The sequence below is a fragment of the Pogoniulus pusillus genome, chromosome 28 (assembly GCF_015220805.1).
Source record: "Pogoniulus pusillus isolate bPogPus1 chromosome 28, bPogPus1.pri, whole genome shotgun sequence".
In the NCBI taxonomy this organism is placed as follows: domain Eukaryota; kingdom Metazoa; phylum Chordata; class Aves; order Piciformes; family Lybiidae; genus Pogoniulus; species Pogoniulus pusillus.
The window spans coordinates 13,004,283-13,017,465 of record NC_087291.1 but is presented as its reverse complement, the minus strand read 5'-3'; the positions used below and the strand labels follow the sequence as shown (position 1 = coordinate 13,017,465).

General features: G+C 39.3%; 1 protein-coding gene across 12 annotated transcripts in view; it reads right to left on the bottom strand.

Annotated features, from left to right (window-relative positions):
• The window catches only part of DGKB (diacylglycerol kinase beta), a 477,946-nt gene that overhangs the window by 273,223 nt on the left and 191,540 nt on the right, over nucleotides 1-13,183 (bottom strand). For 10 of the 12 annotated variants that reach the window (XM_064167184.1, XM_064167194.1, XM_064167189.1 and 7 more), the window contains 2 exons: nucleotides 12,322-12,398; nucleotides 6,656-6,676 (listed from right to left, as the gene is read on the bottom strand). In XM_064167184.1, coding sequence (XP_064023254.1) covers nucleotides 6,656-6,676; nucleotides 12,322-12,398 — 98 coding nt within the window. The remainder of the gene's footprint in view (nucleotides 1-6,655; nucleotides 6,677-12,321; nucleotides 12,399-13,183) is intronic. The other 2 variants (XM_064167193.1, XM_064167196.1) reach the window with 1 other exon arrangement.

Genomic DNA, 13,183 nt, shown 5'->3' with positions numbered 1-13,183 from the left:
ACCAGGAAACCTCTTATGCAATTTCATAACTGCAAAATTAAGTATCTAATTACAATCTAATTAGAACAATATGGGTAAATACATATGGGGTGGGGAGGAATGCTGGAAATGAGCTACAGGCTCATTTGGACTTTTGAGAGACATCAAGCAACCTACTTGCAGCAGCTGCCAAGCACTACTAAGGAAAATGGTGCTGGAGCAAAAAAGAGGAAAGGTTTTTTGAGTTCTAAGGAACAATCTGCTCTCAATGGAATAACTGAGGTAAGATCTAAAGAAAATCCCTCCACAGAACATGCTATTTCCCTCTTTTTCACCTAGAAAAAAACTCCTGAGAAGCTCCTTAAAGACTTTGTCAAAGTGTTCTAAGACCTCTTCCTACTTTTTTAACATAATACATTTAAAAGCCCAATACTGCATCTTCACAGCCCTCCATTGGACTCTTTCTAGTAGATCCATGTCCCTCTTGAACTGGGGAACCCAGAACTGAACACTATTTCAGGTGAGGTCTCATCATCTCATCAGGGCAGAGTAGAGTGGGAGGAGAACCTCATAGATACATGACATGAAGCTTTTTACCTTACTAAAACCACTGAAGAACGCATTTATCTCAATTCTCTTTCCATTCCACAATAATGGCATAAAGCAGAGCTCTTATTTCCTGCTCCACTATCATTTGAATCCCAGATTCCCAGAATATGTAGGACCCCAAGGACAAAGAAATAGAGGCGAGTTCCTGCTTAATATATTTTTTAAATATCTCTAATTACTATTATAAGAGTTCTGCTTCTTCTCAGGCACTCACTGAAACTACATTACACTGATTCAGTGCTAGTTCATACAGGATGAGTCTCTAAATCTCAGGAAAAACAGGAACTGAAGAACTGGCTTCCAAGTAGCAGCTATGACTATTCTTGGCACAATAACAAAAGAATTTCAGGTGTCTTCTAATTTGTATTTTGTGAAAATACAGGGCCTGATCATGTCTCTGATCTTATGATTATGGCTGCAGAGGTTCCTTAAAGTGTCTGATTCAGCCCAGACAGCAGAATGGCTTCTAACACCTTGTATGTTAGAGAGAAAGATGCTGAACTCCATCTGCATCACCAGGTTAGGAGGTTGCAAAATCTGCCTTAAGAGACCTATCATGGGTAACTAATGGCATAGGCTCAGTACCATGAATTTCAATGTCTTTGCAGAGAACAGAATCCTGTCTTTCTCCAAGCCAGAGTACATGTCCTATGTTCAGCTCATGTTCCACACACTGAATAGATTTGATCTCAGGCTGTATACAACAGTGTTGCTCTTTACTTTCATAAAACTGATGATGATGCCACAAATTTCCTACCATTTATCTGTTTTGTAGTGACAGTCTGCATGGCAGGGATCTGAGCAATGATGCATGTGAGACCCAAAGGAATCACAAGCAAGAGCACAAAGGAAACTATAAGACACCAGTTTGACAGACTGTCAGCAAATTTCACTGGGCTCTTACTTCTTACAAGATATGAGGCATTAAAACAGCTAGTGGATCTCCCACAGCAATTAAGCATTTTTTCCCACTTGTGGTAAGGAGAAGTTAATATTCCTTAATTATGCATTTCAGGCCACAGTGTCCCTAACTATCAATGTGATTATAGGTAAGTCAAGGAAATCACGCCTTGCTCCTCCATTTCACAGAGCACAACTGTCACTGGGGCAGGGAAGAGAAGTGAGGAACTAGCAGGAAAAAAAAAGGAAACTACTACAGTATTTGACTTACTGCCTTCCCCTGCTGCAGTTTTACAGTTTGATCCACTGCTTTACTGATGGTATACAGAAATGTAAGATCAAGAAAAAGCCATGTATGCATGTTGTGAAGATTCATGCACTCCTGTGTTCTGTGCCAACACACACAGAAGTCTGCAGGACACAGACATCATACCTCAGTATGCCATGACACTGAGAATACACAAATCATGGTTTCTTAGTGAAAAATAGGATCTGCAAAAGTAAAGCAAAATTAGTGTCCTGTAATATATTATAAAGAAAATTATACTGTTTTTATTTTAAGTAATACTTTAACTCCCACCATACTAAGACATTTGAGGAGAACAAATAATTTAGTCAGAAAAAAAAACGACAGCTTTTGACTCAATACAGGAAGGACATGGATGTGATGGAGGGCCACAAAAATGATCCAGCAGTTGGAACACCTCTGCTATGAAGACAAGTTGAGGGAGCTGGGATTGTTCAGCCTGGAGAAGAGAAAGTTCCAAGGAGACCTAGTAACAACCCTCCAGTACCTGAAGTAGGCTACAAGAAGGATGAAGAGAGACTCTTTGCAAAGGCCTGTGGTGATAGGATGAGGGGCAACGGCTTCAAATTAGAGAAGAGCAGATTTAGATTGGATGTTATGAACAAGTTCTTTACTGAGAGGGTGGTGGAACACTGGGATAGGTTGCCTAGGGATGTGATTGAGGGCCTGTGTCCCTGGAGATATTCACAGTGAGGCTCAACAGGACTCTGGGCAACCTGATCGAGTTGAAGATGCCCCAGATGGCTGCAGAGGAGGTTGGATAAGATGATTTCCGAAGGTCCTTTCCAACCCAGACTCTTCTATGATTCTATTATTAACACTATGCTGTTACAGAAGAGGTTTAACTGTGCTTTCCTCACTGGTATAAACACAACGACCAGTTCTTCAAGTAGAAGGAAGGAAGAGAAGCTGCAGCACTCCACATTCTTTTTCTTCACAAGATGCAGAAAAGCAATTTTTAATAGTCTCTTGACAAAAGAGTTGCCATTGTGGATGGGACAGGGCAGGGAGGAGTAGAATAACTGCTTTTATTCCTCCTCACCACAGTGGCCACATAAGTGGAAACAAAACATGACCTAGTGTTTAGAAATAATCCCCACCCATAAATTCTTTTAAAATACCACATTCTCTTTGGTCTTTTTCTTCTTTTAAAGTTGTACAAAATATTTCAACAAAAGCCACTGGTTTTGTCATCCTGAAAACCAGAATGTAAGTGGGGGGAGAAGTCATTCATTCCAGCAGACTTACATGAAATATGTTTTTCACTTATTAAAGAGAACATTTTTGAGGTAATGGAAAACGAATTATGTTGAAATGTAATTTTCAATTAATTGCCTCTTAAATTATGTTGCCTGATCTCCAAATGATGCCAAGAATGTGGAGTATAATCATCCCTAATCTACTGGCAGTAATAGCACTGGATTATTTCTGTTGGTGGGTAGGTACCCTTAATCAATTCATTCTTTTAAAATGATATATATTGACCCAATACCTGACAAAAATGAGCTGGTGCAGGAGGAGTGGTTGTTACAGGACCTTGATATAAACCCATGACAACAGTCACACACACTAATGCTAGTCAATTAGCAATAATTACATGATTAGCTGAAATGTAAATGGAAAGAGTCAGGTTTTATTCTGTAACTGGATTTTTAAGAATAACTTTGCATTGCATTCTTATGTTATTAAAAATTATGTTAACACAGAGCAAAAACAGCCACTGCAGTCTCATCTCCCTCCTTGCATCTGGGTAAGAAAACATAAAACTTCACTACCAGTGGGTTTTCATTAGTGCGTGAATATATGTGTGTAAGCTTCTATACCCATAACTACCACACACATAGCTACATGTAGTTAATATATATATTTACTGAATGCTATGCTTACTATACAAAGGTAGGATTATTTCTTTAAAGATGAAAGAGTGCTGAGGCACACAGATTCAGAAGGATCCTGTAGCAGAATCTCACCCAGGATCTATTCTACAAATTACCATACAAGAATGTTAAAAGAAATGTCCATAAATCGGGACACGCTAAACAAAGTGAAGAGCAGATAGCTTATGTTCTGTCCCAGCAGAAATGGGCATCTGGAAATGACAGTTACTACAGAGGTTAGGGAAATAGGATGGGTAGCATGATTCAGGCTAGACCAAAACAGAAAAAAAATTAATGAATCCCTGAAAAATGGGGTGACCTCATTGCTGTCTACAACTACCTGAAGGGAGGCTGTAGCCAGGTGAGGGTTAGTCTCTTCTCTCAGGTAACCAGCAATAGAACAAGGGGACACAGTCTCAAGTTGTGCCGGGGGAAGTACAGGCTGGATGTTAGAAGAAAGTTCTTCACAGAGAGAGTGATTTGCCATTGGAATGGGCTGCCCAGGGAGGTGGTGGAGTTACCTGAAGGTGTTCAAGAAAAGACTGGATGAGGCACTTAGTGCCATGGTCTGGTTGTTTGGCTAGGGCTGGGTGCTAGGTTGGACTGGATGATCGTGGAGATCTCTTCCAACCTGGTTGATTCTATGATTCTATGAAAAAGAGTCAATGATGATAAAAAGTTCTAGTAGAATCAAACAATGTATCTGCTTGTGAAGGTTGCACATAGACACATTTAAGAGATACATGTGGCTGAACGGACATTTTCATAATGTGGCTAAAATTAAGAAAACTCATTTTTCTACAAGCATGTGAAAAAACAAGAGAAAGAAGGGATAAATACAGGTCCTTAGAGAAGAGAGGGGAAGCATTAAAAAGTAAGGAAGACATCAAGAAGGGAGAGATGCTAGCACAGACCGAAGAAACACGACAGAGAGACCACTGAAGGTAATGTTTAAAACTGAACTTTTTTTTCGGCAGAAATTGACTACGTGAAACATTTTGCACCTTGACATCCTCACTACTTGCCACTGAAAGCAGGATCACAGCCAGAGTGCCAGCGTCTTTGCCTGGCAGGCTTCCCAGCTCTCTAGGTATACAGGAAACTGTTTCCCTAGAAATTCTGCCCAGGGAGCCAGAAAATAGAGTGCATAGTGACTAAAAGGTGGAGTTTCTGTTGCTGTTACTCATAAGTTGTTATATTTTTCTCTTTTGTGGCTAGAAAGAAAAAATATCCTTTCTTAGTCCTCAGTTTCTTACATGTAAGAAACAGGCTTCATTCCAGTTAATCCTACTAACCTGTCTGTAAATTAGTTTCAAGTCTGTAAATTAGTAAATCAGTTTCAAGTCTGGCTCTGGCCAGCCTGATCTAGGGGGGTTGGAACTAGATGATCCCTTCCAACCCTGACTGATTCTGTGTCTCATGATTTGTTCAAAAGCAGAACGAGGTGTTTTTTTGCCATACCTTTTCATAGAAAAGTAACGTTCCTATTTGTAGTAGAAACTGTTTATGTATTACAAGGTAAGGTCTTTATAGTAAATTGGTATCATCTGTCAGCTCAAAGAATGTAGCTGAGAGAAAAAGCAGAAAAAAATGTTCTTTCAATTCATATTTCTGTGTGAAATTTTAATTCTACATTTATGTCAATGGGCCTAAGACACGATCTTTCCTTGCAGCTCTTGCTCCCAGTTACCATGGCCACAAGAATACCATTACAATGTCCCAGTAACATATTCCTCCTCTTAATAACTGAGCTAAAGCAATGCTTTGCAATCACCTTGTGATCAACTACCATACACAGCAAGTTATCTAGCACCATCACCAGTCCCAGAGCACACCATGTCGTACTCTGTGTGTGTTTCATGCCATTTCCATTTCCTACAGTCCATCACGTCAGTAAGCTTTTCCAATTAAATATTTAGATTTTCTCTTTTTAACATAATCCTCAAATTTGGGTTCAGTGAGTTGGTTTTGTAAGTGTTCAAACTAGGACACTATTCCTTTTGACAAGGTTATTAGCAAAAAAAACATTGATTAGTCTCAAGATTAGTCCTAGGCACAGTGCTTTAACTTAACACTTCTTTCTAGACCCTTTGTAGTCACTCTAAGCTTACTTAAAATGTAATGCTGCTCATCTGGAGAAAATGGAGCCTTTTGGTGAACGGCTCTCTCAGCAACACACCTCCAAAAGCTCCACTGCCCTTTGACCCCAGAATATGAGGGGTTCCTACAGAACTAATCATTTCAGTCTCTTGACTTTTTCATTGTTCTCATGTTCCAGCTGCTTCTTCACAGAAAGAACAGAGCAGGGGCTTTTTAACACCTTTGTGCTATAAAGGAAGAATAACTAGGTCATTAAAAAAACTAGTCCCTCTGCTTCATCCTTCTTCCTTATCTTTTTTTTTTCACTGCATTTTTATACCAGTTTAGGCTACTGAAGCCTCTCAAGAGTAGAGTCTTGGGTTGATGATCAGCTCTTTAATCATCTCTTTTGCAATTGCTCTGAAGTCACAATCGCTTACAGCACACTATAAGCTTCATTCAAGTTATAAAACCTGCAATTTTAAGCCTGCTACATATAAACAGTATTATATGGTTACAGACAAGCAATTTACTATCTGTTCTGAGACCTGTCACCGTCAATTCAGAGTAATACAAACTGCTATGAGATCTCAAGAGTAAAGAAAAGGTACTATATGGAGTAAGTACGCAGCAAGTTAATTATTTGCTTTTAACTCATTTTTCATATTAAGCTCAATTGATGTTAGTAAAATTGTGAAAGATAAAACCAAAATTCACCTAGTGAAAAACACTGACACCAGAACGAGCACACTTCGCTCTCAGCTTCAAACTTTTGAAGGATGTATTCTGACAGAATAGCCACATGCAGAATTTATTAGTAAGTGACATGTGAATGGAAGTCTGCAAAATAAACTGCTCCTGTGCATAACAAAAGGGGAAAAAAAGGCAAATTAGAATTACTTACTTGATTAAGTATATCTTGTTTCTGTAACGCATGCAAGGAAAGAAAGAACACACATACATTAGTGCATGTCACAACACTCGGGCTGGGTTTTTATAATAGAAGCACTTTTGTTAAAGGTCAGTGATGTAGATGAACAGGTTTAAGGCATTAGAATTAGTTAGAGCTCTTGCATTAGCACATGCATCAAGAAAATGGTTCTAGGTCAGTGTTCTGGCCTTGATTAGAGAATGCAAGCAATTTATTTTTAACTTTGCAATGGCAGATAACCAAGGGAAAAAAAAAACCACAAACAACAACAACAACAAGTTAGTCTTTCATCCCTGTGTACTTTAGCAAAGCATGTAAAAATTACTTGTCACCAAGCATAGTTGTTAACAAAACAACTTAATTAGAAGTCAGTAAGAGGCGAGTACAATGATAAATTCCACATGGAACCAACAGAAGTAGGGCTAAGGAAAACCTACATCCTTTAATGGATGCTAGGAGAAAGAGTGATGAAAGATAAGGAAAAGTCTGAGGCATTTCATGCCTTTTTTACCTCAGTCACATCAACCCAACAATTGTCAGGGTACCCAACCTGCTGAGCTGAAAGACAGGGATGAAGAGCAGAATGAATCCCCCATAGCTCAAAGGGAAACGGTTAGTAACCTTCTATGCCACTTTCAGACACATGTCTATGTGAGCAGATGAGATCCACCCAAGAGTACTAAGGAAAATGGCAGAAGTGTTCACGAAGCCACCTGTTGTCATTTATCATCCATCCTGACTAAATGGAAGTCCCAGCTGACCAGAGGTTAACAAATGTGATGCCCATCTACAGGAAGGAGGATCTGGAGAACTATAGGCCTGACAGTCTGATCTCAGTGCCAGGGAAGGTCATGGAGCAGATAATTTTGAGTGCTTTCACACAACACATACAGCACAACCAGGTGATCGGGCCAGTCAGGTTGGGTTTATGAAAGACAGGTCCTGCTTTACTAACCTGATCTCCTTCCTCATGACAAGGTGATCTGCTCAGTGAATGAAGGAAAGGCTGTGAATGTTGTCTACCTGTACTTTTGTAAAGCCTCTAACACGGTCTCCCACATCATTCTTCTAGAGAAACTGGCAGCTCATGGCTTGGATGGGAACACTCTTCACTGGTTGTAATACTAGTTGGATGGATGGGCCCAAAGAGTCATGGTGAATGGAGTCAAATCTAGTGGGTGGCCTGACATAAGTGGTGTTCTTCAGGACTCAGTACTGAGGTCAGTCTGTTTAATATCCTTATCAATGATATGGATGAGAGGACTGAGTGCACTATCAACAAGTTTGCAGGTAACACCATGTAGGGTGGCAGTGTTGATCTGCTGGAGGATAGGAAGGCTCTACAGAGTGATCCAGACAAACTGGATTGATGTACTGAGGTCAGCTGTATAAGACTAAACAAGGTCAAGCACCATGTCCTGCACATGGGTCACAGCAGCCCCACAAAACACTCCTGGCTTGGGGAAAAGTGGCTGTAAAGCTGCCTGGCAGTGTGCTCAGGTGGCCAAGGCCAACAGTCTTTTGGTTTAAACCAGAAAATGTGGCGAGCAGGGCTAGGGAAGCGATTGCCTCCCTGTACTTGGCAGTGGTGAGGCTGCATTGTTCAGTTTTGGGCCCATTCACTACAAGACAGACACTGAGGTGCTGCAGCAGGTCCAAAGAACAACAAAGTTGCTGAAGGGACTAGACAACAAGTCTAATGAGGAACAACTGAAGAAACTGTGGTCATTTAGCCTGTAGGAAAGGAGACTGAAGGGAAACATTATGACATTCTACAACTAACTGAAAGGTCTTTTCCAACTTGAATGATTTTACGATTCCACAAACACTGCTTCTGCAAGCACCGCTGCAGAAGTCATCATTACATGCTGCTTTACTTTCTAATAGATTTCCTTCCTTTTAATAAAGGTGCCATGCTAGCTTTCTACCTTAATCATGAGCTGCTATCACTAATTCCTAGGGGAAGTGCTACCTTAACATGATAAATACAGTTGTATTGTCTGGCTAATTTACACTGACTGTGCCAGATTTTTGGTAAACTAGAGTTCAGCAAAAAACCCTAGAGATATATTTCATATGTCCACAACATGAGAAAAACTCTAAAACCCCTGGAAACCAGAAGGACCCTGGAGAAAGCTACTGCACGACTTCCAAAAAGGCAAAAATCTTTTGGAGTAGGTAGATCATTACAACTCTGCTGCAAACTTCTTGCCAAACTTCAGGACCTGTGCAGATCACCCCATGGAATGTGCCTTGTGTCATATGCTCCCTGTCATAGCCTTGCTGGAAATTCTTATTTTCCTGGTCTTTCTGCATATGCACATTTACTCTTTTTATCCCTGTCTAAACAGTGAAACTCCTATAGCATTTCCCTGCTCTGTGTGCAGATTCAAGCTGCTTGTCTGGCTGAGACCCTTTCATGCACCTTCCACACTCACCCCTTTACAAAGCGGTTAAGCGCAGGAGGTCTAGATAGCAGTAAACAGGCAAGCAGATAAGCAAGAAATCATGATGCGCTCCAACAGATCCCTCAGAAATGTTGCTGACACAAAAACTACAAGCACACAATGATGGGCACTTATTGTTCACTTCAATACAGTCTTTACCTCCATCTGCTTTCCTAATTCAGCGTCCCCCCTCCAGTGAAATGGCCTAACTAAATCTCAAACAATGGAAAGAATATTTATAAAGCTCAGCTGTCCAATAGGCTGATCTGAACTTAACCTGGTGTTGCTTACATCAGGTATACAATCCATTCTTAATTATATATTTGACATTGACTTAAAGAACAGGGTGGAAGATAGAGGTTCAGTACTATCTGTAGAACTTTCAGTCATCTTCCTTATATCAAAAGCAGAGAGTAAAAGCTTCATAAATTAACTCCTATACTGGGTGACCTTCTGATAATCAAGATACATAATTTCTACTAAGCCCAAAAATCATTCACTTGACAAGACCTAAGATAATGGAAAAACAAATCCGATGACTTCAGGCACAGGCTTCGAATACCAATAGCTTTTCCTTTACTATTTGTGTCCTACTAAATCAGCTTGTGATAAAAAACTGCAATGTTGAAGCAATGAAGTGGAATAAATTCCTTAACAGGAAAACTCAAAACAATACTTAAGGCTTTTTCTTAAGCGTATAAATATATGACACTGCTAAATCTGTCATTAACTCTACACTCTATGGGTAAAAATACTGGCACCACCTTTTGTTAGAACACTGACAAGACTTGAAACCTATCAGAAGTGCTTAGGAGACAATGCTCAATAAAATAAAGCACTAAAATGGAAACACGAAGTTTCCCCCTGTGGTAGTTTGAGGGGGTCCCAGGTTCCCTTAAGAAAACTACAAAGACCAAGACCCATCCCAGGATGTTGTAATATTGTTATTCTACTCTGCTGGAAGATTCTAGATGGTTTTAGTCTGTTAGACTTGGCTTAGCTTGTGGATGTATTAATTCTATCTGATTGCCTTTTGCATACATTCACTAGTAAACAGAATCTCTCTTTAAACTTCCTATCAGTGTGCAGTATCTTCGTTCTTACTCTTCAAAAGGAGTAAGAGTCATTTCTGTCCCCCAGCTCGTGGCCTCAAAATGGGACACCCCTACAAAACGTGACTTTGAAATAGAAATGCTGTCTATAATACATGGAAGCAAAAAGCTGCAGTATGACTGATTACAGATCAGTCAATTTTTGTCACCTCATTTACAGAAAATATTCAATTACTTCAATAGTTCACCTTGCTCACGGAGTCCTCATTCAACCAGACACAATCAACTTGTAAATAATTCTGTAAAGAGTTTATCCACACAACATACTGAATGCACGCTGAAAATATAGATAAACCTGTATAAAGGCAGGTTTCCCTTGATCTGGAATATTCCCTCAACTGCAGAGGAAATTTCAGCCATTATGCTTCAAGTTTAGCAGCTTAGGGCATGAAACTTTAGCTAATAAATAGCTCCACTTCACTGCCAGCTGCATTTTCCTTCAGTCACACTCACTGAAGTCTAAGTGCTAAGCAGCAAAGAACAAAAGCATTGAGGGTTAGCTTGACTCCAGTGTTGACCCAGTAGCAGCAAAAAGCTTGATCCCTGCTGAAGACATTGAAGCCACCACAGGGGGTCTGACATTCCTTTCTCCCCTTCCATCCTCACATCTTGCTCACTGCCTTGCATGCTCTGCTGCTCTAGGATCCCTGGATGTTTCGGTACACTGGTGGATTCTGCAAGCAAATCACTGCGAAATGAAGAACTCTGGGAAATGCCAGACAGTCACAGAGTCAGCTCAGGGCGAACTGTGCTATTAATGCCAGCTTTGCACAAACTCTGCCAATTCACCTGGTGTCAGCCACAGCAGTTGTGCCAAGTGCCTACCGTTATTTTGTACTTTAAAAGGTTACACTTCACAAAACTGAAAACACCACATGGCAACTGGAAACTGCCAAAGAATTTAATGAAAAAAAGCCCATGATTAATAAATTATTCCTACTTTATCACAAACACTAAGTCTACAAAGAAAAATGCAAAAGTTAAAATAATTAAAAATAACAAAAAAAAAAAAAACAACAAAACCAACCAAGGAAAAAAAGAGCAAACATTGAGTTTGTAAAGCAACAGTTCACACTCTTCTAAAGCAAACATCAAACAGAAAAGCAGCCACATTCTAACAAAATTCAATCAAGGCAGATCCTTCAGCCCATGATCACAGCACTCCTATCCTTTCATAACCTATAAATCTATCTAACTAAAATAACAGAGATTCAAGATGCTAATATGCAAGTTCCATATATACCAGCTCACTGAATTACTGAATATTTTCCTCAGACACCACCAGGGCCAACATAATGCTTTGCAAAGTTCAGAGCGCTACACAGTTTTGCAATACTTAATGAGTTACAACTACCTTACCTGACAATAACTCTGCGGTTTATATCACAAAATGTTAAGATTGCATAATTTCCATAATGGTCAGCATATTTTTCTATCCTGAATTCCACTCAATGCAAGCACAGCTAAAACCACCACTGAAACAGGTTTTTATTTAGCTACGTTTTGAACCACACTATTAGGATGCACTCATCTTTAACAAAAGAAAAATCTGGGGTTTGTTTTATTTTTGCCAGCCAAGCAACAATATTTTGTCTACCTGTGGATCTGTAATGGCAACGTACACACACAGAGTCTAAAAAAAAATCTTCATCAGAATAAATACAAAACATTTCCTTCAATAATAGAGACTCCCATCACCAGAAACACCATAAAAGAAAAAGAATTTTTAAAAGAAATCCTAACTGAACAGTTTTTACTTTTATAACCTATTGTGCTTAACATTTCAAATCTTTTAAAAGAAGTGGGAAGCACATTAACATAAGTGGGGAAGGTGTAGGGGAGCATGCCTGTTTGTTTGAAACTTCGACAAGAAAATGTAGTTTTATGTAAATCATTAAGTAGGTCTGTCTAATGGAATCTTTGGAAGCTTTTAGTTCTTCAAAATATTCATACTTCTGTTTTCCAAACAGTTTCAAATACCCCAGAAAGATGACTTATAAATAATGATAGATTTCAAATGCTCAGATCGCCTACAGCAGTTGTAAACATTTCTCCAAACCACTGAAGAAAGAAGAATTACCCCTTCAGGATTATATTTTGCTAACACGCCACTGCCATGAAATTCTTCCAAGACATCCTTAATTTTCTTTGTGGAATCTGGAAACAAAAGAAGAAAGAGAGAGAACATGAAAATATAGAAAACTGATTTAAATAATAAGAACTGCAACTAAAGAAACAACTGAACTGCTAATAGCTTCACAACACACATTAGTAACCTCCTCTAGCTGCGTGAGAGTTGTGGGCAGAACAAAAATGAGTACACACTAAACTCTCTCACCCAATACTCTAAAAAACAGAAAACAAACACAAAATACTAAGATACAAATACTCCTTCCCCCCACTCTTCAGTATTGTTAAGTAGCATATTTATGAAGGAGTTGTTTGCAAGGAGTATTTCCAGTCACTTTTCTTGTCCTTGAGACCTGACTCATCTACAGAACACAGTCATTCTCAACAGCACTACTAAATCTACTCTGGCAAAGCTGCCAGTGAGTAGAGGAACTGTCAGAGGAGCCAGACAAAATAAAGATTAAGGAGAGGCTTGAAGAAAAAAAAATAATTTAAAAAAAGGAAAAGGAATAAATCCTTTTCTGTAGTCATGTCACAGAAAACAAATGTTACTATCAAAACCTCAATTTTTGCAGATCTCTAAGATATTCTAACCACAGTCAGCTGCAGTAAATTTAGGACAACTTTTGTTTAACAGAATTGTGCAGTTCAGAAGCACATAGGTCTAATCCTCTCAATTTGTTTCTACTTTCTAATGCAGAATAGCAAAATGATTATCTCAACAAATAGACACCACATAAGACCCTCAGATGCACCTAGAATATGTCAGCACATAATCACCTTTTCCACCTTAAATATCTCAGCAGTACAAC